Below are 27,231 nucleotides of genomic sequence, written 5' to 3'. Positions count from 1 at the left end.
TTTAAGTGGATCCAAAAGAAAGGACAAGTATAAATAAAAGACTGATGCATCTCTTTTCTTTCATGTCCACTTCTGTGTTTGGCTCAGAAAAAATGCCCCAAAGCTGCACCATAACTGTGTTTATGTGTGTGTGTGTGTGTGTGTGTGTGTGTGTGTGTGTGTGTGTGTGTGTGTGTGTGTGTGTGTGTGTGTGTGTGTGTGTGTGTCTGTGTGTGTGTGTGTCTGTGTGTGTGTGTGTGTGTGATCCTGGCCTTATTAATGCTGGCGTTTTTAGATGCAGTTTAACTTGCTTAAAAAAAAAAAATGTGTGTGTGTGAAGGTCGCCTTAAAGGAGTTTTCCCATCAGGGACATTTATGACATATCCACAGGATATGTCATAAATGTCAAGATGCGTGTCCCACCTTGGGGACCCGCACCTATCTCTAGAACGGGGCCCCCTAAACCCCGTCTTACTGCTCTGTGTTGCAGCTGGAGCGTGTGATTTCCGACCATGAAGAAGAAAACAGTGTAGCTCGCTGAGCTATGCTGTTTCCGTAACTCCCATTGTACGGAATCGCAGTTACGGAAGAGGCTTAAGATATGATGGGATTAAAGTGTGTGTAGCAAGGATTGTTGTCTTGCAATAATGAATTTGTCCTTACAAATAAGTGTCCCTATTTTTAATTATCAACACAAAACCATTATGAACTTTTCTAAAAAAAAAACATCTAAGCCAAAAAATACAATATGTCTGATGTCTCAAAATGACAATGAGTCTGCCCAAGAACAGACAATACACTAATATAATAAAATTAAATTGTTATTAAAATAGGTAATTATAGTGGACATACAAATTGGTATGGTTTAAATATTTTCCAGACCACCCTGGACTATAAAAAGGGCCCTGCCCTTCCACTCCTTGCCTGAACATTGTTGTAGTTTTCCCATGTCTGTATTGCAAATGATCCCTTATTGTTTTCCTGCTCCCAGTGTTCCCTTGTCCTTGCTACTATATCCCATGCTGTGCCTTGTTCCCGAGCCTGTATAGTACCAGAGCCGTGCCTTGCTCCGCCTGCTGGAATACTCCATGTCTGCTGTTGCCTGTCATCCCGGATACCATCCACCTTGTCTGGCACCACCCACCACCTCCAGCCACATCTGTGCCAGAGCCCTTGCCGCCATCCGGACTATCCCAGGTACCCTTGTGCTACACTCCTACCATAGATTTTATGCATAGACTGTGAGTTGGTCAGCTGCCTTTCCCCTACGGCGGAGCGGCCTAGTGGGTCCACATACGCTTAGTTCATGACAACCATTTATACATATTTTTTATATACTCAATGGCAGGAAGGAGCCTATCGATGATGCATGTTTTCATAAATGGCATCTCTACAGTGACACTGTCACTAATTTCTAGCAACATCTCCCACTAAAATGAGACTAAATGACAGTTTACTGCGTAATCTCGCGAGACTACGCTTGCTGTGATGTAAATCAACCACAAACGTTAGCGAAGTGTCGGGATTCTGAATAGACATCACGTCCTGGCTGGTAGTGATATATATTCACTGTCAGGACACTTGAGTAATGTTAATGTGTGTGTATGTGGTTGCACATAGTGATCTAGTAAGATCACTATGTGCTGTGTAAATGAATGGAGAGAAGTGTATGACGCTGATTGGTCAGCGTCATACACTTCTCTGTACAACGCCCACTTGGTCAAAAAGTAAAACACGCCCAGTTGGTCATTAAGAAAGTCATTAGCATAAAGCTAAAATAGGTCATAACTCAGTCAAAAATGATAGTTTTCTAAATAAAAAACACTGCTGTAATCTATATTACAGCGCCGATCACATTATGAAGATAGGGCACTAATAATGTGGTGATAGAGCCTCTTTAAATTCAGACTTTTCAATGGCATTTGTTACTGTGCACATTAAAAGGGTTATACTTTAATTGAGAATGCTAAAACTGGGGACTGGATTAAGGGCGAACTAATTACTACAATATGGTGCAAATATATCATTGGACAGTACCAGTGCCCTTTTTATACCTATGAACATTTTATATCTATGATCTTTTTATACCTAGGACTGTAACCGTGACAAGGGGGCATCCTCTCTGGCTTGCGGAAAAAAGGTTTCACTATCATCAAAGATTGGGTGTCTTTACCGTAAGAGCAGTGAGACTATGGAACTTGCTGCCATCAGATGTTGTGATGGTTGGTTCACTGAACATGTTCAAGAGTGGCTTGTTACAAGTTATTTCTACTAGACTGCTGAAGATGGGTCGTTGATACAGATATTTTTCTCACTAATGAGGCAATTGGCAATTGCCTCATTGTTTTTTTTTTGCCTTCCTCTGGATCAAGAAGGTAGGAATATAGGTTGGACTTGATGAACCTGTGTCTTTTTTCAACCTCATAACTTACGTTACTATGTAATACAGATAAACGCTATAACAGGTCTTATATAGTTCCATAATGTAATTACCAGTGCAAATAAAATCTTTTTTTTGAACATCCGCTACATTGAAGCCTCTCAGGTGCACAGGAGACATGCAGAAGGTAAACTGGCCGACAGTTCGTCTCTGACGCAACCAGTCCGACAACCAGGTAAGATGACAGTCACAGTACAAGTAGTTGGAGTGAAGACGTCTGAAAAAGAATGAAGAACAAATAATATGAATATTACAGCATGTTACTGATAGAGGTGCTTAATATGCGATTAGTATTTTGTTCTAGCATGAAATAAAATATGCAATGTACTGAATCTAGCTTCTGACTTTGTAAAGATATCCTTACAACAAAGCACCATATGTACTTTTTCTGATGTTGTATAATAATGTAGCTTACCACGAACTACACTAGTATTACAGGGCATGGGTTTATTGTGTCATCTTAGCTGTGTGAGCACGGTATGGCAATCTGAAGGCATGTAATGATTACTTGACAACCACACTTTCTGGACTGCTTAAGATAGGACAACCACAAGTCTCAGGAGGTGAAGGAAGAAAATTATAGGTAAATATCTTATTTATATATTTGGTGGGGATCTGTGAGCAAATGGAAGCTTTTTTCCCCCCATTTTTTTACTAATATGCCATAAAGAAAACAAATAATTACTAGATATGCTTAGAAACCAACTCTAAAACCCTATGTACAACCCTAAACAGATACATTTTACAATTTATAATATATTTTTGATTACCAACCACTCTTAAACATGACTAAAAAAATATTCGACATGACTAAATGATAATGAAAACCTCTAGAAAAGAAAACGCAATGAACATAAGGTGATTGCATCTAATCATAGGAAAAATGCTGATGCCATACCGCTACTGCCTCATTCAGTTAAAAAATACCCTCTTTCAAAACAACAGTGCTCCACAGCTGCAAAGACAGCAGGACATTCTCTATTAACAAAATGGATACAGTGCAGTGTTTCCCATAAATAAATCTGCTTCAACAATGAAAAAACACGAAAGCAGATCAATGCAAACTAATTCCTGCCAGTTCTAATCACTGAGACAGGATCAATACTAGCTAACAACATGAAATGGATTGAGCAGTGACAGACCTGTACTGCTAATTCACAGGAAATTGTCCTGCATTTTGCTGCGAAAAGTTTATCTTTACCGCACAGCTTATTTTCCAGGATTTTGCTAGATTGTCCCTACAAGGATTTAGTATTTAAAGTCTAGAACAGAAACACTGTAAGCATAAAACGACGTTTAAGAAATGTATACATTATAGTCAAGTTAAGTCACTGCAAATATTGTTCTACAATTGTCACATATACTAAGTGGCGTTATAAGCAAGGAAAGTTTTACCAAAAGGTTAATATTTAAAATTTAAGGCTCTGAACATCTTCACAAGCATTTTTTTTTTTTTTTGCAAAAATTGCTGTAATGGGTAAAATTGTAAAAGTTTCCCAAAAGTCTTACTTAAACATATCTTACTGTTTTGTGTCTACATCTCCTATGCAGGGCTATGTATCTCCATGGTTACAGACTACAAACAAGCACTGTGTAGTCATCTATCCCGAGATGCTTAACTCGCTCCTGAATGTTGGTGTCACACAAATTAAGGAACCAATGTGTAGGATATCTGATTAGAGGATCAAACTATACAGGTTTGTTTGTAGTATTTTTCAATGAAGACGCATAGATTTGCAAAGCAGCCATAGGCACAAAATGGTATTATATTTTTTAATTAATAGTTTTTTCAAAGTTGCTTGCACCTTTCATTTTAGATGCATTGGGGAAAAAACAAAACGTTGCACCACATTTTTTTGTCTATTTTTTATTTTATTATTTTGTTTTTTTAAAAAAAAATGCAATATCCACCTTTTACCTATGGTGGTATACTTAAGATCAGTATTTTGCACCACACAATAGGCACTCACCAGTGATAAAACTGGCACATTTTATGACTCAACAAATCCATTGCCATATTCTAAATATGTGACCAGATGTGGTGAGAATGTCACAAATCAATGTTCTTTCTTGCTTGTATTAGTAAATATATGCGCCAAGACAATAGGTGCACAAAACGCCGGAACAGAGGCGCAAAGTGAATAATAAATCTGCCCCATGTTGATTCCATGATCCCTTATTTATAGAACTGACTTTTTGGACTATTATTTTTTTTTTCTGCTGGCTTCTGTTTGAGGAAATGTTTGCCTCTATTGCTTAGTGCTGTGTGAATTAATGAAAGAGGAGGAAACATGACTCGCCAAACAGGGATGGACTGGGAGAAAGTAATAGGTCTGTAAACACTATTGTGTACACAAAATATGAATTACTTCTTACAGCAAGGTGACCACCACATATGATGACCACAGGTAGTCACCAACTCACATGGGCTGTTACTATGCAATGTTCCTCAGTTATAGAGTGCATATAAGAAAATGTGTGTGTGTATATATATATATATATATATATATATATATATATATGGTAGCACAACTCAGATACGCTTTCCCACTAAAATAAGATATCATTGAGTGATTCCACCCATGAGATTCCAAGTCAGGAAGAAACATATTTGATGAAACATTGCTTGAAAAGATCAAATGTAGATGATTGATTTTCCCCTTAAGAGTTCTTGGATTATGTTGTGCATACAGTTTAGAAAAGTGACTTGTTGCCATCTTTATTCCACAATCACTTTAAAGGTAGATTTATAATGTCAAGGGTTTCCCATCCAGGAAGAACTTGAGGCTGTTCTGTATAGAGACAAACCGGCTTACTACTTTGTGCCATTGAGCCCCGTTTACACTGGCCAATTATTCTGCCGATTAGCTCGTCTGCAAGACGTAATGATAATTAGTGGATTTTCATTGATCGTGCCTCTGAGTGGCAACATTTACAATAGGCATTGCTGTCTAGTGCACAGCTCTCACTAGAGGACAAGGAATAGGTGAAAGATAGCATGCCTTTGTCTTTACACTTGTTCTATGATTATATATACCCATATGTGTTCATGCACATAGCTCATGGCATTGATGTACAAGGTCCCACCAATGTTAATAGTTCTGGTAATAAAGCAGAGTACGCATAATTTTAATAGGTTCCATTAACGTTCAAACTGATATAATATTTTACAGGAAATTACATTTTTCGGAGATAGCTGTGGTTTATAAAATCTCAATTGCATTTATTCATAAAATATTTAAGAATGGCTTGGTGCTGATGTGTCTCCTTGAATTCAACGGCAGTGCTATGCTTTAAAAACCCCATGTATGATTTTCAGCTTTTGTTTTCTCCTTTAATTACAGCAAAGCAGGATTAGTCTATGTACAAAAGCCCATCTTCAAAATTAAAGGAAGAATGGCAGCAGACACTCAGTACTGGAAACGGACAGATGTGATTGATCGATGTGAGGTGGCTGGATGAATATTACTGAACATTAATGAGAACAAAGGAAAAAAATCCTTCTACTTAATCACTTATATTAATTCTGACTACTATTAATGTCAGCCAAGAAAGAGGAACATGGAGGTAAATATAAATTACACATCATCTCCAAAGAACAAGTATATTTATCGTTTAAATGATAACTCCACAAAAGGAAATTCAAAGGCGCCATTCACATTTCAATTAAATGTGAATTGCCATTTTTTTTCTGCTTACAAATAATGCTTGTTATTCTGAAAATGATAAGAGGCATTGTTCCTCACAGAGTATCTCTGGTGGTAATGTATTTATATTTTTAACAAGCATCATTCTTAATAAGAGTCATGGTGTAGTGTTATGGTATAATCGGAGAACATGGTATATAACTGTTGAAAGAACAGTTACTGTGCAAAGCCAACTATATACTTGAGATAGCTGTCGGACAAATACGGTAGCTATTTTTCTGGTCTCTTCCATAAACGTGTGCTTGTCCGATTTCATCTCCGGTATATGGCCAGCTTAAGAAAGTTGAAGAAATGAATTTATTGATGGAGTAGCCAATACTTATCATAGTGTAATACACAGGAGCAGAGAAAGATGGGGAACAATGAAACCAGAGGCCTTTAGGGGGATAAAGGGGGAGGAATTACAGATAGTAGGACAAGGAAGAAAATAGAGGCGGAATCGAAAGGAGATCACATTGGACTTGGGATTTACAGTCACAGATTTGGGCACAAGAAAATTCTCATGTACTAAAGATCACTGAAATTCAGACCAGTATTATCCACATATCTTATACCACTTATGCCCCGTATTTATGCTGCATGTTACTCATATGACGAAAGAGAGGAGTGCATGCTCTATATCATGGGCTCCCGTATATAATGTAGGACCTCGCGCTGCAGCTCCTATTGTTTATTGAATGCTGGAGACTAGGAGGTAGAGCCCTCTCTCAGTCTTCCTTCCTTCATTATGTGATTGATGTACAGCCTGAATACTGGGCAGTCCAAACTGGATTACCTGGAGATGAAAACTATAAACCGTATATTAGGACAGCACATCAACTGGCGAGTCCTACACAATATAATTTTTTTGCACATAACTAGATACTTCTTAAAGGTGCTCTAGGACCACTTGAGTGGAATAACTTGCTGAGGTAACCATATATTAAACCTTTAGGGACCATGCAACGTACAAGTAATTCACATGGTACTGGGCATTAAACTTGCTTTGTATTAAGTGCATAGGTACATCAGGGCAGTACAGGAGTTCTTCCGTCAGGAGCCCGCCAAAACCACTGGAGGCGTAACTATAGGGGTCGCAGCGGTTGCAATTGCACCCGGGCCCTGTAACCATGTCCCCCCGCACTACATCTGTTAAAAGTTACTATAGTGACTGGGGCCTATGTAATAAACTACATGGGCCCCTGTTACTGTAGTAACATTAGACTTACCCTACTCGTTTCCAGCGCAGCAGAGGTCCTGAGGTCTTTGACGTCATGATGCTGTGCACAACATCGCAACGCTGGATGGCGTCAGGACCTCCACTGCACCTGGAGCCGATGAAGAGGAGGGTAAGTATAACATAACTGTCTGCTGGGGACCTGTATCTAAGCCTACCTTGTGGCAGGCTTAGATACAGGGTCCAACAGACAGTATCACACATGGGCCCTGTATCTAAGCCGAGCACATGGAAAGTACAGGGCATATGTGTGATCCTGCCTGATGGGCCTTGTATCTAAGCCTACCACATAGTAGGCTTAGATACAGGGCCCCAGCAAACAGTTGGCTTATACTGTATAAGATTACTGTCTTCTGCAGCCCCGTATCTAAGCCTACCACATAGCAGGCTTGGATACATGGCCTTGTGTGATCCTGCCTGATGGGCCCTGTATCTAAGCCAACCACATGCTAGTCTTAGATACATGGCCCATATGTGATCCTGCCTGATGGGCTCTGTATCTAAGCCTACCACATGGTAGGCTTAGATACAAGGCCCCAGCAGACAGTAATCTTATACTGTATAAGATTACGGTCTGCTGGGGCCCTGTATCGAAGCCTACCATGTGGTATGTTTAGATAAAGGGCCCATCAGACAGGAACACACATGGGCCCTGTATCTAAGCCTACCACGTGTTACTAATGTTTTTTTGGGGGGTTTGTGCTTTTTTTTACAAGTTCAGATGTTCAACTACGTCGGATTCGAGGACTACTTCGATGACTGTTATTTTTATTTTCAATAAAATGGTTAACGAGGGTTGTGTGTGTTTTTTTTTAATTTCAATTAAATATTTTTTTCTATGTCTTTGTGTTTTTTTTAAACTTTATTACTACTGCCTTAGTAATGGCCACTGGCTGATTGACGGCATCCATTGCTAAGGCGGGCTTCGTGTTAGCCGATGCATAGGCTAACCTCCATTATTACCCAGGTACCCACCGCCACCAGGGATACCAGGAAGAGCCAGGTGCGATCCAGTACCCGACCATATGTAGTGATGGTCGGGCACCGGGGCGGCCGCAGGCTAGTATTACTAGGCTGGGAAAGCACAAAAAAAGTAGGCCTTACCACCCTGGTAATGCTAGGTGGCTGCTATGTTGTATCTGGCTGGTTATAAAAAATGGGGTCCCTCCCATTTTTCATAACCAGCTAGACATAACATAGCAGCAGTTATTGAAATAAATAAAACCCACACAATCCTCGATAACCAATTTATTGAAAATAAAAAATGCCATCATCAAAGTAGTCTTCGAATCTGAAACAACCAAACCTGTAAAAAAACTCAAACACAAACACATAAAAAAGCAAAGCAATTATTATACTTACCTTTCGTGTTTCCAGTGCTGGAGCTGCAATGTCAGTGAGCTTGGCCTTATAGCTAAGCCTATCATATGTGATAAAGTCTGCTGAGCCACTGTATTTAATCCTATCCGTGATATAGTGTTGTAATGCTATAGATATGCTGTCTCCCTTGACGTATTAAGCCCCTGGCTGCTAGTGCTGCATTGATGTCCCTTAGGAGACCAAGCGATGGAGCTGAAGCTGAGGGCCATCAGCCATGAGAAGGTGGGGGGACCAAGAAAGGCCTCTGCATCGGGGCCCATGAGCTGTTAGCTACGCCCCTGGGCCAGGCCCACCCAGGCTCCAGCCGCTGCCTCCATCTCCACGATGACCTAGCGATGTTCTGTGATGCCAACGTGCCGTCACTACGTAATAACGTTTATTAAAAAGCTAGGGGGGAGTCTTCAGGGCCTTCCACACTTTTAAAATATGTTTTCTGTGTGTTTTGCTTGCATGGAGGAAGAGCCAATTTATTCTGCTCTCAATAGCAAGATATTGTTGCCTGGTCGAGTGGTAAGTGATAACCAGCAAAAATATATGTATGTATGTATGTATATACGAATATATGTACGTACGTACGTACGTACGTACGTACGTACGTACGTACATACATACATATATATATATATATATATATATATATATTCACACACAGTACATGAGAAGAGGTATGTGAGAGGTGGTTGATGTTGTTCTTTATGATTAAGGGGAATCTGGCACCAGATTTATGCTGCCCTAGGGGTCTGTCACTTGTCAACATGGTGTCGTTTTCATAAAATTGCCGTTTACCAGTTGCAGCACAAGCTGAGCGCAGCGGGTTCCCCATGCTGCGGATTGACAGCTTTCTCCATAATGCTGTGCATAGAGAAGAAAGTTGTCAATCAGCGGTGGTGGGTGGGATTATCCCGCATATAATGCATATGGAGGACTCCAGAATTAACACGTGCATTCATTAGGAGAACTGGCTCGGCTCACGTTGAATCTAATAAACTGTGATTTTATGAAAACTACACCATATTGACAAGTGACACATCAATGAAATCAGGGTTTCCGACACTACTTTATGTTGCCCTAGGATAGGGCAGCATAAACCCAGTGCCAGATTCCATTTAAATTAGGTTCAATAGGGCTAGAACTTTAAAAATAAAGGTAATTGTATTTGTGTTTACTGTGATTACCGTGCCATTCCCAAACCTCCACTACCCTTACTTAGTGTGGCGGTGACTGGCTGCCACAATCATGTGACATAAACACATCACGTCATTGTGTAAGCAAGGTAAACAGAGATGATTAGGGACAGGCGGGTACCTGCGGTGTGGGAATGGCAGAGAATTACAAAGATAAGTACATAACAATTTGATGTATTTCCAACCTAAATTCCTAGTAAACTAATTTTAATATTTCAGAAAACCACTTTGAGCACCTTCCCTAGTGGTCGCTGCTCACTATGCTTCCCACTGACCATTCTGCTCACTTCCTTCCCTTTAAAGGCTCAAACGGTAAACCCCCAGCTGCCCTGACCAACCTCACTGTATGGGGCCCCAAAATTTCTGATGGCGGCCCTGAGTAAATGTACAGTGTAGGTTTAATAATGACAGATGTCCAGTGGTCAGACTCAGCCAGGCATCCAGGAGAAAAATGTATTGCATGAAATAGTATAATGCCTGCTGATAGACATGATGCCGGCTTAAAACAATACCAGGTCGGAATGAGTTTCATGGAGAGGATAAGGGCTTTATAAATATATGTCATTTGGGCTCAAACACCAAGTTGTTTAAAGTGTTTATTTCAGGAAGCTGGCATCTGTCAACGATGCATCTATCCAATGTTTTTTGTTCTTTTTCCTATATATAACTTGCTGTGCTGAGGTTTTAACATCTTGTAAAAGCACACAGCTCATTTTGTCATAATATTTCACAGGAAAAAAATATAATATCAGACACACTAACAATTTTCTGTTCACTATTACAAAAGAGCAAAAACTAAAAAAAATAATACTTACAATGTACGAATCTTAGGCATATGGTTGAAACTTGTGAGCGGGATTCGTGTGATATTGTTATTGTTGAGTGTACTAAAAGAAAAAGAAAAAAATCTAATTATTTACATATCATTGTTGTTCTAAAGTGAATAATTATGTGTTCAACAACAGCATGATCCATTAAATAATTTTATGTTCTAACACAACAGTGGGCACGCACACGAACCAATATACAAGGAACACTTTATGAATTGTCTTAAGAGTCATTTTCAAGGAACGCATACGATAATTTCACACAGCACAGCTTTCATAATCCACTAGTGAGGAAGTCGTTTTTATTTCCTGGCCAAATAGCAGTATGAAGATTAGGTATGTATTGCAGTAGGTCATACCTAGAAAGTCGTTGTGTGTAAATACACAAAATGTACAACCATATTAGTATTATAGTAGTCATGCCATATATGAGATCATGAGCAAGCAATGCAAATGGTAAACAAGGAAAATTGTAGTGGTTAAAAAATGGATCCTGTATACATTGAAGAATACAGTGACCCTGTTGTTCTACTGCAGGAGTTCGCAACCTGTTGCAAGGATGCCACAGCCAATACTTGGAGCATGGTCTGCTGGCACACTTCCCTCTCCCAATGTCCAGCGCCGTTATGTGCTTGGTGGCGCTGAACATAGGGAGACAGAGCAGTGCTTCATTGTGTTTGTCGCTGCTTTCACTTGGCAAGAACACAATGCAGCACCGCTCTCTCTCCTGGTGTTCAGCATTGGCAAGCGCATAGTGAAGCGCTGCTTTTTCCTGGTGATCAACACCGCAAGGACAGAGTTCAGTAACCGCTATGTAATGTTTAGTAGCTGTGGTCTCTCCTTTGTGCACCCCCTAAGCTGTTATTCAGTAGTCACACTCCCTCCTCTGTACAGCGCCCCCAAGCTGGTGTTTAGTAGCTTTGGTCTCTCCTATGTGCACCCCCCAAGTGGTAATTCAGTAGCCACGGTCCCTCCTGTTTAAAGATCTCCCTAGCTGGTGTTTAGTAGCTTCAGTCTCTCCTATGTGACCCCCCCCAAGCTGGTATTCAGTGGCCAAGGTCTCCCCTATGGGCACCTAATTCCTCAAGCTGGTGTTAAGTGGCCTTGTATGCACCACAGATGGATCATCTTTGCAAAGAAAGTCAGGGACAAGGGAAACACTGAAATGTATATTTAATCAACTGACTAATGGGTTGATGTCACATACGTTGCAACAGTTTATCTTATGACTTTCATGTTTACATGGCACACTGGGTACTTTATCATTTATTTATTTTATTGGTATGCAAAAAAGATTGCCTACCTCTGTTCTACTGAATCAAACTTACAGCACCACAGATCTATAGTGTTGCAAGTTCAGTTCAGTAGAACTGCAGGGGTCCGAATGTTACAGATCGTTAAATATGTGTACCGTAAACTAATGTAAAAGAAGCAATAGAAATTTACATTTCTTTAGAAAAAAAATTAAAAAGAGATTCAGTTCCATAATAACAAGGGGGCAGTCAGCAAAATACATGATGAAAGAGAGTTATCACTGTGTTATCTGTGGTATTACATAGGACTGCAGGTAAAACTACTGCATGAGGCCCCATGCACACGACCGTAAAAAACCTCAGTTTTTGCGGACCGCAATTGCGGTCCATAAAAATGGACCCATTCACTTTCATTGAACGCGGACACCTTTCCGTAGCGCTACGGGTGGGTGTCCGTGCCGTAGAAATGTTCTGAAAATTATGGAACATGTCCGTTCTTTTGCATTTTGCGGGCCGTGTTCCCATACTTTGTATGGGAGCACGGCCCGAAAATGCGGGTGGCAGTCGGCAGCGCCCGTAATTTCGGGCCATGATTGCAGGCACGGTCGTGTGCATGGGGCCTCATATGTACTCTGAGAGTTTGTTATCTGTGGAGTTACATAGGACTGCAGGTAACATCTACCAAATTATCTGTACTCAGAGAGTTATCATCGTGTTATCTGTGGTATTACATAGGACTTCAGGTAAAACGACTGCATTATCTGCACTGTGTATATATAGGTATGTATGTGAATGTGTCATTTTATGTATTTGTATATGTTTCTGTCAGTGTATTTATGTGCGTATGTGTGCGTGTGTGTGTGTGTGTGTCTATATATTCACTTTTATGTTTGTATGTATTCCAGAATGTGTGTGTATATATTTACCTGTTTGTTTTAATATGTCCCTCTATGTATGTACAGTATATATGTTCCAGTATGTGCGTGTCTATATATGTGGTTAATTTTTAGTTTGTGGAGGGCAGCAATAGAGAATACCGCCCAGGGCGCTATTCAACCTAAGGTCTGCCCTGACTGCAATACTAATGTATTGCAGTATGGCGTTATACGGACAGTCTCCCCGCAGCAGCATCTAAGGGGTCAAACGAGCAGGATCCCGCCCGTTGCACTGAAGTGTCGGCTGTAAGATACAGCCGACACGCTATTCTATGGAGTGGGCTCAGCCCCTTAGCCCACTCGATACTCCCCCACCCGACCTGCACCGTATATACACGGCCAGATGTCAGGAAGGGGTTAAATAGGTGACCCGGGATTTTTATATTGAGTCTATCCATAGGAAATGTTCGAAATATTATATTGATGATGGTCCGACTCCCGGCACCCCACCGAGCAGCTGACTGAAAAGGTAGCGGCATTAGTTGCCGCAGCCTCTTCACAGTTTACCATAGCCCAGTACACTTCCGTATCGGCTGTGCCTGATTACTTAAATGATACCAAAACTGAAATCCCAGGCACAGCTGATATGGGAGTGTACGTCGCTGTGCCTGGTAAACTGTAAAGAGTCCGTAGCCACGAACGCCGTGGTCCCTTCAGTCAGCTGAATTGTGGGGTGTGATAATTATTTTGGAATGTAAATGTATTTTTTTGTCACAGATTAATATGGAATCATGAGAAAAAACCTCTGTATGCCTATAAATGAAATCAGAGACTTGTATTGGGGCTGTATTATGGATTTGTAAAGCACTCATCCTTCGTTCCAAATTTTTATTGATCGTTTTCATATAATCATTAGATGTGAGTTTTGGGGGGCGGGTCATTAAAAAAATATTCCACTAGAAATAATCTATTAGAGATTCCTCAGCTTATGTATGTATCTATGTATGTATATCTATTTCAAATATTTAAGTGAATTAATATATAAAAGGGTACTCTTTTTTTGTAATAAACAGATAAATAAGTGGAAAAACAGATAGATTGACATTTAGATATCAGAAAACCAAACAGAGGGAGAGATCGATATAGAGAGAAATACGAGATACAGATAGATCGATAGATAGATTAATTTAATAAATTAAAGTGATATTTATTGGATTCATAAACATACATTTTCCAAAAAGTGGAAAGAAATATGTGCAGAGTGACAAACAGTGAGTGAGTCGCAAAATGCAGTAGGTTGGCAGGTATGGAGCAGGGGCATCCAGGAGAATGCCATGATTATCTTCTATTACCCTCTTGCATTTTGTAGTCATTGTATCAAAACAGATTCATGCAAAATAAAATGTTATTTTGTTTCTATACTTCCTCATTATACAGTAGAAATGTATTGTATATATTTGCTTCCCTTTAAACCCCTTTCCTGGCTTTAATTGTGATGGGGTCAAGTAGTTATTTAGCTCCGAGGATCTTTACAATGTATTGTGTACGTTTAATGAATATTTTATTACAGCACCGTGGCATTAACAGCTAGAAATAGCCTTTCAAAGAGATTTTAGACTTCCAAAGAACATGATTGGTGGAATCGTGAAGAATATGATTTTCATCCTAGGCCTGCTTTTTTTCCATTAATACGGAATTACATATAGTTCAAGTACTATCAAGAGCGGTGTGATCCTGACTACAAACTTTATTTGTAATCTTGATGGATGGACAGTAACATCTAGAAAGTTTACGTACTGACATCTTTATATACGAACCACACAATACAGACTACTGAATTATAGGTTTCTGTTGGTATGTTGGAACGTCTCTGATCAAAAAACCTGATCCATCTATTCTACAAAATAAAAGAGGATAGTTGGATTCCCAATGTACTCAGAGTAAAGCTGCTCAACATGCAAAACAATTTGGTGCACTAGGTAAAACTCCCAAGGGTAAAGTAAAAAAACTTTTGGAGCACCTATAGAAGTTTCTCTGCAAGAAAATCCTTCAGGGGCATTGTCTAAACAGCCTCTATTAGGCTCTGTTCACATCCTAACACTAGTGAGTAACTTCCATATTTCATTTACATTTATGATGAAAGTATATTGATCATTAAATATAAATCTTATTTACATATAATTTATTCTAAGACCATATTGAGCCAAGAAAAATCTCCGCTGACTGTAATGAGTGACACTAGTGTCTTACCGTATACATTCAGTTATGGAAAAAGAAAGGAAAAGTAGCATGGTTCTACGTTACCTCCACTTATCCGTCCAAACATGTAACCATAGAACATATATTGTTATTAACTCCTTCCTATTAAAGATATTGCAGCACAGTTTCTTGTGATTCGTGCTGCAGTAGAAAGTACAGAAACGCTTTCCCTTTCTCATTATCACTATTAAAAAAAGTAGGAGAATTGCAGCAAAGAGACCATGAAAGACAGAGAAATTCTTTCTGCACTTTCTACTCAGCATACAGAACGGATCACAAGAAAACTCTGCTTCAATATCTTTGACAGTAGTAAAACAACAATAAATGTTCTATCCGAATGTTTGTACTTTTCTATATGCAGTTATTCCACCAAGATCAGTTTTATGCCCTTTACAGTTGTTGAGATGTGAAAGTATCTACCTGGATCTTTCGTACCTCTCTTAATACATCTACAAATGTTACACATAAATAGAGAGCAGAGTGGTGGCAGAAGATCCTCACTATCATTCTTAAACGGTATATTCTTCATTTTACATATACTATAGTTCCTTGATATACAGTAATTCTACCACTACTCAGAACAAAGGGCAACATATATGATACTATGAATAAGGCTTAGATAAAAGGCAAGGGAAGGATAGCCTAGCTTCTAAGAGACATGTAACAATACTGCAGAAGGGTGGAGTCATGACTACCACTTTTATGCATAGAAAAATAGAAGCTATATTGTGGAGGAAAACGAATCTTCAAAATAGTGGAAACCGTAATGGATCTTTTCCAAGCTAGAATTTCACTATCACATAGCACAAGCAAAGTTCACAAAAGATAAAACACTCCAAACATCTATAATCGCGCCAACTACCATTGACGGTGTAGAGGAGTTCAAGGACCAGAAAAGCTTTATTATTGACATCTATTTAAGCTCAGAAAACCGAGCGTATTGCCCTACAATGATAGGACAACCTCTCTCCATCTTTAGAGTCTGGGCAGGTGCCTTCCCCTTCTAACTTGAAGAGGTTTTTCTGGGCTGTATGAATAACGTTAACTGAAGAGAGCATTCCTTCCACTACTCTTTGTTACTTCTGCAGAGGTAAATGAAATTCTGGTAAAACATTTCTTTGCATTTGTGTTGGTCTTACTTTTGCCACGACCATATCCCCGTGTTCTATGTGCTTATATCTTCATGTTGTGTACTTTGGCTCTATGACCTATTAAAGGTTATTGAATCTAAAAACTAACTCAAGTACATCAAAGCCATTTTAGCAATTTTCCTGAATAGTTATACTCGGTTGCCATTATTTAATTAACTTCAGCAAATTCTGCTTCATAAAATGTGAGTTGTGGAAAATAATCATAAATACATGTAATATGTTAAGTCTATAAAAAAAATTCTTTCTCAACAATGTTTTTTGTCATGAGTTGCTTGTATTTTAAGGATCAATGAAACAACACTACCAGCACCAGAAGATAAAAACTACATATATCTCTGTGAACAACAGAGAATAATTGAATTCAAAACACCATTATAACACTAGAAGTTTAAGATAGTTAAGGTAATTCGAAGAAGTTTATAATATAGCGCTATCATATACTTAAGAAATACAAAATTATCACTGTATTTGTCACATTTTACAGTTTCACAATTAATTATAGAAAATCAATGGTATATTAAAAATTAATTCTGAAAAACCATACAAAATATTTAGATTGTGTACTCAACAAATAGGTATAAAACAGGAATGAGCAAATGGTCTAATCTACTAAAATCCAATAAAATGTTAGGAAAATGTAGAATTTTATAAAAATGAATCCAATCTACCAATAATAAAAATAGCTATATAAGCATTAAAAGACAAGATAGTATGACAAAATGTTGAAACTGGTAAAGTCCCAAATTGTAATTACATATATTTTACTCACCCAAAGAGTTCCCCATTTCAAAGACCTGCTATTTAGCTGTGATCACTAGATCTTTTTTATCTTGGTGCAATACCAGCTATTTTAGCTACTAGACTGGAACTGGATAGGTCCATTCAGTATCACATGATGGTAAAAAATTTAAATACGGTTGGCGCATGACTATATTTCTGCTGCATTATGACAATTTCTCAGAAACTGCTCTCTTTCTGGATTTTATGTGCTGAATTCCGAATAATCGGGAATCATGCTCATTATCTGTATGACTTAAAGCAATAAACCTGACATATTCTAGTTTATCTTCTGTGTCAAAGTTAAGACAAAGTTATGCAGAACATATATCATGATTTACAAAATGGAGGTAAAATTTCCAATAACTAATTGTTGTGATAAATTATTTCAATTTTATCAAGAAATCTGTGATAAAAGAAAAGTAAATATAATTGTCCCCGTCACATTGCTTCTTATTATGGGGTTTGACACAAAGGGTGATAAATCTTCTATAAAGTTAATTAAGTGCAATAAAAACCAAACTAAGGTTTTTGGAAATGGGATATTGAATCTATGTCCAGGTAAATCTTATCTTTTACCATATTGCTCATTCGTTATTTTCTTCATGTGGAGAGCATGACCCTTACGCAACATGCAAAAGTCATCTAGTAGACACAGCTTTAGTCTAATATCCGCAATGCAGCAAAACCAGTTCAAAAAGAGGGCGTCCACCAATCACATAGCCCGTAGATGTCAACATGAGCAACAGATATTTAAGGTCATTATACGACACCAATCTTTGAATTATCTATAATTTCCAAGCATTTCAGTGATCAAAGATATGACTGCAATCTGAATGAAGACCGAGTTAACCACACATGGTGTCAAATCTCCTGACAACAGTTTTATAAGGCTGAACTAGACTGACCCTTGGAAGCCCCTATCTTCTAATGTTGTAGAAATACGTCAAGTTACTTTGGTTACAATATTATTTTTCATAACTCGTTCTAAAAATACATGTTTTCTTTGTTCTCTGGTGACTGAGAAAAGGCTGCCTTTGTGTTCTATCAGTGGTACCATCTAGTCTTTACAGAGTAGATTTGATCAAATTACAGTCTTAATGAAAACAAATTAAACCCACATAAAGCACCGTGATTTCTGCACACAGAATAGGAATATGGAAAATAAAATATCTGGTTTCTCCATATTTTGACTGGAATCTCTTCTTCAAGTACAAACGATCCTGCCAGAGAGAACTGCAAGCTTAGTTTATTGGTGTGTTACCTCAGCTGTGTGATGTACACCTGGAATAAGTGTATGTAGAACCTAACAATATTTTGGTGGTGTACTCAGACTCTATCAGATGGATTATAAATAACTGCTAATTCTTAAATACCACACCACAATATACTGTATAGAAAAAGGTTAGTTTATGTAGATGGTTAAATATTTCCATATAGGGGGTGCTATTTTGGTACAAAGTAAGACAATGAGAGAATGGACATTATTAATTCTAGGTAATATAGCTAATGTGTTGAGTAGTAAGCCAACTGCCACATCTCGGATTGCTACCAATAAATGTTAGTTTGTAGGAGTGTTAAAAAAAAAGGCAGGTCTCTTTCCGAGAAGGTCTTTGATAAGGTCAAACGGTCTTTCATTAAAGCTTAAATGGATTGAAACTGTGTGGGTTAAATTTAGAGACACATTACTAAATGGGCCTAAATAACCACTTTGCCACTGACCGTTTAGTCTCACCGGCTGTGCAACTGCTTCACAAACGTAGGTAATACTTTGTAAAGAGTTTTCCTGTTAGTCCTTTATATACTATATGTGTTGTCCATGATTATCCTGGCTTACGGGCCGGCTAACGTAATTTGCATCTCTTTATTCATTCCATGTACATCACTTTTTCATTTAACCTGTATCGCACATTTTTGTAGACACGTCACCTGCATATATTCCAAGTTGGTGGTTTTTGTGAGCTTTAGATATTATGTGCTGCCATTTTTCGAATTCACTGTAAATGCTTTCTAATTCCTTTCTATGTTATAACAGAGCTTTACTTATGCACCAGTTTTAAATTATGCCATGGTTCTAACCAGAGCTCTGTATCTATTTCTATTACATAAATAGTAAAACAATTGTATATGGTTATTATTATTATTAGCTGTTCCCAAAAAAGAAAACAAAAAGTTTATTATTTAACAAAATTACAAAAGGCTCCTTGAACTTCAGTTATTTAATTCTATTGAAATTACGTGAATACATCGAAATGACAGCTGCTAATTATTATTTGACAAGTAATAACCCATGAGACGGTGTTGTTTCAGTTGGCACACCGCCCTGTTTTTCAGCATTGTACTGAGAGGGAAGTATTGTATGGGCTATAACAGTGGCTCGTGGCAGTACAACATAACTATTTGTAGTGCAGAAATGTAAGCATCCAGGATTTCAGTATCCCCTCACCCTATAAAGAAATAACAAGCCTTTGCCCTATACAGGTATTCCACTATATGGTGTGTTCGAGCTAAGTTTCTTGTCAAGGACAGGAGTTTTACTCCAATAAGATAAAATGGAGTACTGCTAACCCAATACAGAAATATGTTACTATGTGCGTTAAGTAGACCAAGAGTAAATAAAAACGGAGAAGCACTTGCTGGAGATCAGAAAATAAAATAGTAAATTAACTAAATATTTATTGTCCTATTTATTAATTGCAGTTCTATTGGTATACATAATAGCGTTCTTTGTGCATTTAAGATCTGTATATTTAACAATATCTGCGCGCAAAGAAATACTGCATTGGCACGTCCATGCTCATAATGACATCATTGCCATTGCAGAGTCCGCATACGTGACCAGTTTGCAAAGTCATTGGCCGCACCCTTTTCTCTTACAGCTTTTGCGCTCTAAAGATGCCTATAGAAACAACTTCCTATACCAGTCAAACTACGATAATATTAAAACGTATGCACACAGTGGTAATGTAGTATCGGAGTCAAATAATCTAGAGTCTTTACCAATGACGTTTAGGGTGAATTTTGACTAATAATTGCTTTATTGACAGCATGTCAGCTATACATGCCGAGCTGGTCCAACTCCTGGGACCCAAACTGATCCAGAGAATGGGGGGCCCTCCATTTCTATTCTCGGCAGAGAGGGGGCCATGTGTGCGTGGCCCTCTCATCTTAAATAAATGGGACACAAAAAAACAAAATGAATGAATGAATGAGAGGGGTTTTATTAACATATCAATAAAGTTAATTGTTCAAAATTAGCAATTTTAGGACAAACATACAATATTGGAAATTTTTTAGCTTTGAAATACATTTACATTTATTTTAATACGGGTAAACTCTATGTCATATACTTCATTACCATCTTTATTACTAAAACCAGTATTTCATTGGTTTACATAATTACTTTTTTCACATTTATTGACTCTTTATTGACTAACTTTAGTTTATGCAGTCTACTGGTAGGTGCCCCTTTAATCAATATTGCGGCTCAGTTTATGGTTTACACCAATTTACATAGCATGTAACATAGCATAATGCTGTGTGCTGGTTTACCTAGAATTAACATGGAAGATACATTTAGGACAGGGGTCACCAACCTTCGGCACACAAGCTGTTGTGAAACTACAATTCTCAGCATGCCCTGACAGCCTTTGGCCGAAAGAATACAGCCTTTGGCTGCCAGGGCATGTTGGGAGTTGTAATTTTACAACAGCTGGAGTGCCGAAGGTTGCTGACTTCTAATCTAGGAGATGTTTTAGGAGTTATAACAGGTTTCTCACACATTTCTTCACCCAGTACACACAGGATGTAACAAATACATTAATGGCTAAAATTACTGTAAAGTCATCAAAAGCTATATCCTATCCATGTGTAATAATATGTTGGGTTCAGGTAAATTATTTCACACGTAACAATACTAATGTACAAACCTATTTAGATTTTACAAAGCACATTTCCGTAGAAGTTAAATAAAAAGGCAAGATTTGCAAAGTGAAATCCAGTTTATTAGGGCACATTCAGACGTGGCAGAATGCTGTGGAATTCCGCTGCGGACAGTCCGGAGTGGAAATCCTTTGCAGACAGTTTGCCCATTGGTTTCCACACCTTTTTATTTATCTTCGTGCAGACGTTGCGAAAAACTCTGCTGCGGACCATAGGCTGCAGTGCGGAATTTTCAGTCCGCAGCATGCACTGTCAGTTGCGGAGAAGAAGTGGAATTTCACTGCGTATTTCAGCCTTTGCAATGCAAAAACTGAAATCTGTGTCAAGTCCGCTGTCTTTTCTGCAACATCTGAATTACCTGTCAAATATGCAAATGTTGGTGCAGATTCGTTGCGTAATTGCCCCAAATCTGCACCAACATTTGGAGCGGAAAAATTCTGCCACGTCTGAAAGTGCCCTAAGAGGTTTATTTGTTGATTTGGATGTGTTTAGAGGAACATGATCAAACTTAGGCATTTTTCTACGAATGCCAAGGGTAAGTATATTAATGCAAAAATGTCATGATAAATTCAATAGCAGTACTGATTCCGCAATAATAGTGTAAAATAGTGTGGAAAAGGAATTCTCTTCTTTTGTTTCGTTGTTTGCTCTTTTGTTTTGATTATTTTAGTTGTTAGTTACTCTACTAATTGTAAAGGCCCTATTACACAGGCCAATGATTGGGTGACCGAATGCTCGTACCTGATCCTTGCCCCGTGTAAACAGGGAAAAGATCGGCCGATGAACAAGCAAATTGGCTGAATGCATTTTTTCCGCAGCACAATAATTATTATGGTGAAGTATTAACTACCTGATGCTTTCAACAAATGTCATTCCCAAGGACAGTAATAAAGTCTACTAAAGAACATCAGGCATCTTATAAAACACTTCCGCTAAGTAATACTGCTGACGTCAGTTGCTGCTTTTTCTATGAGAATCAACATCAACACCACTGTAGATATTGTCATTATAGATGGAACAGCAGTTATTTTTAGCTGAGAAGAGGTGTTTAGAGAAGGTACATCAGAAGGTAGAAATATACGTATAGACTAACTTAACGTGAACCTAAAAATTCAGGCATCACTGAAGTTAGCCTCAATATTACACTATTGCCCCATCTCATACTCAAAAACGTTAAAAAAAACCTGACATATGGGGAGCTTAGGGTATCTCCACACACACAGGATACACTGCAAATTTTTTGCAACCAAAAAATCTGGGAAATTTGTCACAGAAATCTGTAACAAATAGTGCGGTTTTACCTGCAGATTTAGCGTCAAGCATGGATTACAGCAATTTATAAGTGCACCGCACAGAATACGCAGAATTAATTGAATGTCGCACAGCAAAGCACTTTCCGCACGGCATCTCTGCGGGTATTTTAAGGAGCGTGTGGCTAAGATTTGCTAAGTCTCATACACTTTGCTGCTAGTGTAAATGCTACGGAATTTTTGCACAGGATTCTGTTGCAGAAATTCTGCAGTGTTTACGCTACGTGGCAACCCGGCCTTGAACTGCTGAACAGCACAATTGTGACATGCAGGGAGTTTATTTTTCTGACTTACAAAATAATAGCTCTGCATGGTCAAAGCACATCTACTTCTGACTTCTTGACCTGAGGAGTGACTATTTTTTGTTACTTAGAAACATAACCACATTCTTTCTCCATGTCACAGAGACAATTGACCCCACCAAGCTACTCCCTGTATCTCAGCTTACTGGACCCGTGAGTGTGAATTGGGAGGCTGAGGAATATTGTGGATACCTGCAGTCACACCGGCATTCCTTAGTCTTGAGCGGTTATGCTTTAATACTTTTCTGGAATCGCAGATCATGTGTAAAGTATCTTTCTCTAGAATTTTCTTTCATTAGTTTACATTTTTATCAGAGCTCAAGCGGATTTGTGGCTTAACTATTATTTTTGTCCACTGTGGTAACTGAATTTTTATGGAAAACCACTGATAACACATCAGGATATCATGGCATATTATTCCACATGACTAACTCAGCTCTGCTGCAATGTCAAAAGTCTTATTTATCCTGTTACATCCGTATATGATTATCGCTTTTCTTTCAGAAGAGGTATTTTCTGCTTCAAGGCCTCATCTACACGGCCGAACCATACACATGGAGGCTGTAAAAAGTCACCCAGAGTTTCTGTGGCTCGCTACTCAGTAGTTATAGGCACTTCCCTTACCATCATGTGGTGTTCCATACGGCACCATACTACAAAATTATTTTCTCCTAGAAGATCTAGGGGAGAATTGCTACATAAGAGTGTCCAATGGAGCAGGCACTGATTTTTTTTTCTGGCTGTTTGTTAAGGAATACGAAAAAACAAACTTTTATATGCCTCTGTATGAAATTGGAGGCATACGGAGGTATAGTAGGGCCCCATAGAAATCTATATTACGGCTTTGTTCCAGTTGAAGGTTGTATGGAGCAGTAATATGTTCGTGGGGCCTAAAACCTTGATCACTCAAGCAATCTTACGGTTTGTGAAGTTATTATGAAGTGTTTGTTATCTTTTAAAATCTCTTTTGTTCAAAATTTTCCACAGACTGAGAATAACATAATGACAAGAATTAACAGTAAGGACCTTTAATTTTAACCTGTAATAAAATAGTTAAATAAGTCTGATATAATAGCAGTAAAGAAAGCTATCCAATAAAACTAATCAAATCCAAGCAAGATCAGAGCATGACCATCTGTAGGTAAAATAGACATAGAAAAAGAAGTGTAAAGAATAGATACTGGATCAATTGGATTAAGCATTTGGATAAGGTTGGCCTTGGTCAGACTATAGCGAGACACAGATGCAAAGATTTTTTTCAGAGTAACAATTCAAAACACTACATCATCATATCATACTGGTTCATTTCATTTCTGATTCTTTTGCTTTGCTTGTATAGGAATCAATGGCTAGATTGGCATATTTAATGGATTTATATAAATTTTCTTATATAGTGAATAGATTTTCCTTGATCACAAACTATTGAAATGAACTCACACACTGTACAAGTGGCCTCCATATAGGCCATTTGATCTGTGATTTACCCCTTGTGATATTAATGCTTTGTTTTCTAGTTTCATTATTCTTTCTCTAATAATAATCGGGCTTCATTAACACCGAGTTTATAACTGCGTTCTTGAACAGAAAAATTAAATTAACGGCAGTGTCGTATTTGTCACATGACTGACCCCAATGACGCCTGAGGGACCTCACGGACTTCAGTAATGTCCGTCTAGTTTCCGTCATGGTGTCCGTAATTTTAACTGAAAAAATAGCACGGCATGTTGCCCTTTTTTAGGAACACCTCAAACTATTGGTAGTAGATAACACACACATGAAGCCTCTATGCTTACCTACAATATACAACATACTATCCAGCACGCTTGTTACCACATGCCTATACTACAGATACAACTGTATTGGCTATCCACTTGTTAAGATTTCTAAGATTTACAATAGATTTTTTGATGTTTACTTTTTCCTTTATTTCTATAGGAAAACAGTTTGATCTGTTACAGCAACGCCTGTGTCTTTTTTAGTACAATTATTATTATGTTGTCACACTCCACTGGCAAAGTGCATTTTACCCGACTCATATTACCAACATTTTATTCTGTTTCTGACAATGGATAGTAAAGCAGCCGGACACTTGATATGAAATGCAATAGGAACTCGTAGGGTGCTAGTTTTAGGGCATTCCCTCCAGTCAGGGAGAAATGGCAACAAAAATATTAACCCATGAATCAAATGAATGCTTTCTAACAGTCATCAGTTATTATAACTATGTAAATTAAAATATTAACAATAAAAAAAATAGATATAATAAATAAGAAAGGATTATGGTCTTCCTTCAACAAAGAAACATATCCACTATAAGTGCCAGCATTTCGAACCTATTTGCATGTTGATATCCTGATATTAGAAAGAATAAAGTACAATTGATTTACAATGCATTATTAGAGTAAATTGCTATAAATGAATGTATTTCTACATCTGCTCATATTTTCATCCACGATATATCACTGTGCCACATGCTTGGCATCATGGCCTCTGTGTAACCTCTTCACGTGTCTATGTGAGGCCTTGCCAGTTCATTTTACTATAGCGTTCACTACCCAATCATTCTGATCTTGCACATGCTCACTACCAATATGTACATAAACATAGAACAAAATGCCAAAACCAGTTGGAGTGGCACTCAGGGTCAAGAATAGAATTCTGGTTTTCACACGGGTGATTTGCCCCAGTTTAAATGGCTGCCTTTTCTTATATGACAAATTAAGTGAAAATGTTGCATAATAAACCCTAGGACTGGATCAAAAAAATGTGTATTATTGTAGAAATGCTTATTTTCCATATACGGAATGACTAAATTTCCCTTAAAGTGCCTGGCATAAAAGGTGCTGCCGGTGTGAATGCATGGAGGCTATTATGTGGTGCATTGACTTCAGAAAAGAACACATGCATTGTGGTAAAACCTTCTACTGGAACATTTTCCATGTGCTGTTCTGTGCGACAAACCAAACTAGTGTCCGTATGGGTAATCCCAGAAATATGGTGAACCTATTAACTCATTCATGGTACTAAGTAAAGGTTATCTGCATTACATGTGCTGCTCAAACACATCAGCTTGGTCCAGCGTCCCAATATGCCATGAAAGGACTCATTGGGAGCATCTGAAGAGAAATACTCTATTGTGGCTTAATTACAGTAACCCCACTCCGTGGCAGGTGAGAAAATTCACTTTCACTGGTTGAAACACTTTCAGCAGGGTACAGGAACAGAAAGGAGGAACAGAGACAGTTTTTTCTCTCTCTTTCCCTCGCTCTCTTAGCACTGCAGCATGAAAGGATGATGTGAACACACGTACATACAGACAAGACAAGAAATCACAAGAAGTCAACTCACAGAATCTCCAAGTCACGCAGAGCTCGAAAGACTCCATCTTCAATGCAGCTAATCTGGTTGTTGTCCAGTTGCCTGTAGGAAGGAAGGAAAAGTCAAAAGGATGGCTGGGTAACAAAGCTGCCTTAGAGAACCAGGGTCCAGGCTTTCTTGTCACTAAGGTGTCCCTCCACCCCCTTTGCAGTCTCTGCTCGTCACCCAGGAGGAGACTCATTTGTAGAGTGCTGCTCTCTCTCTTGATACGGGCTGTCTGAGAGAGCTGCACACACGAGAACACACTGAAGTCTGTCAGGTCTCAGTAAATATTAATTGAACATTTTTTTTTAAAGGCAGAAGGGAGTAATTTCATTACATTATGGCATCCAATCCATTACAGGCTTTTACCATCATGTCACTAAAACAATTTCATTAAGCTACAGGCCCGTAAATCATGTGAGGTCACTTTGCTGCCCTCAGCGACCTCCCACAATCCCTTTTTTCCCCCCTCTTTACTGGAAGTTGCAGTCCTCTGTCCTGACACAGTAGTAAATTTCAGCCTTTATCTGCACTAGTGTCTGGGGAATAGACCAATACCAAATTAGACTCAACTAATCTAATTTTATAGTCTTTTATTATTCTAAGCACCACATGTCTGTGGTGGTTCTTTGCCTCGGCGAATTGTTGTCTGTCCCATCTGGGTGTCGGTTCTTTTGAATCATCATTGAATGAAATATTTCGAGGTGGATTTGGTTTAAGCAGCATTGACTGCTGCAACAGGCTCACCATTCTAAAAATCCACACACAGAAAACTAGAAGTCAAAAGTCATTTCCATACTAAAGCAGCTTCATTGACATATTATATGCCAGTCTGCACTTACACTAATGGAACCCAATCTCATGATACACTTTATATGACCGTCTAAGTGAACGGCTACGGATTTGCTGTATCGCTGAATTAACCTCATTTATAAATTGGTACTTAAGTTTACGGTATATATTTTATATTGAACAGGTAGTAGAGATCGTATAGAATAAGGTAATATATCTATAATATCTACATTCCACCCCAAGTACTGTAATTTAAGGTATAAAGCTTAGCATTATTAACCATTTTTATATTAAATTAAAGTTTTACTAATGTTTCATATTAGTCCAAATATATTAGACTTTTTAAAATTAAACATATTGTTAAAGTCGCATCTACATGGGCCTGACAGGCCCAACTTCCACAAGGAACGAGGGTCTGCTCCCAATCTGCGGTTTTCATGTACAGGCGCGTTCCATTGAAATCAATAAGACCCTAGG

General features: G+C 38.4%; 1 protein-coding gene across 1 annotated transcript in view; it reads right to left on the bottom strand.

Annotated features, from left to right (window-relative positions):
- The window catches only part of SLIT3 (slit guidance ligand 3), a 761,836-nt gene that overhangs the window by 208,303 nt on the left and 526,302 nt on the right, over positions 1-27,231 (bottom strand). The window contains exons 6-8 of the mRNA XM_075856411.1: positions 25,951-26,022; positions 10,722-10,793; positions 2,473-2,636 (exon numbers count right to left, since the gene is read on the bottom strand). Coding sequence (XP_075712526.1) covers positions 2,473-2,636; positions 10,722-10,793; positions 25,951-26,022 — 308 coding nt within the window. The remainder of the gene's footprint in view (positions 1-2,472; positions 2,637-10,721; positions 10,794-25,950; positions 26,023-27,231) is intronic.

The sequence above is a fragment of the Rhinoderma darwinii genome, chromosome 3 (assembly GCF_050947455.1).
Source record: "Rhinoderma darwinii isolate aRhiDar2 chromosome 3, aRhiDar2.hap1, whole genome shotgun sequence".
NCBI lineage: Eukaryota > Metazoa > Chordata > Amphibia > Anura > Rhinodermatidae > Rhinoderma > Rhinoderma darwinii.
This window is presented reverse-complemented; position numbering and strand designations above follow the sequence as displayed.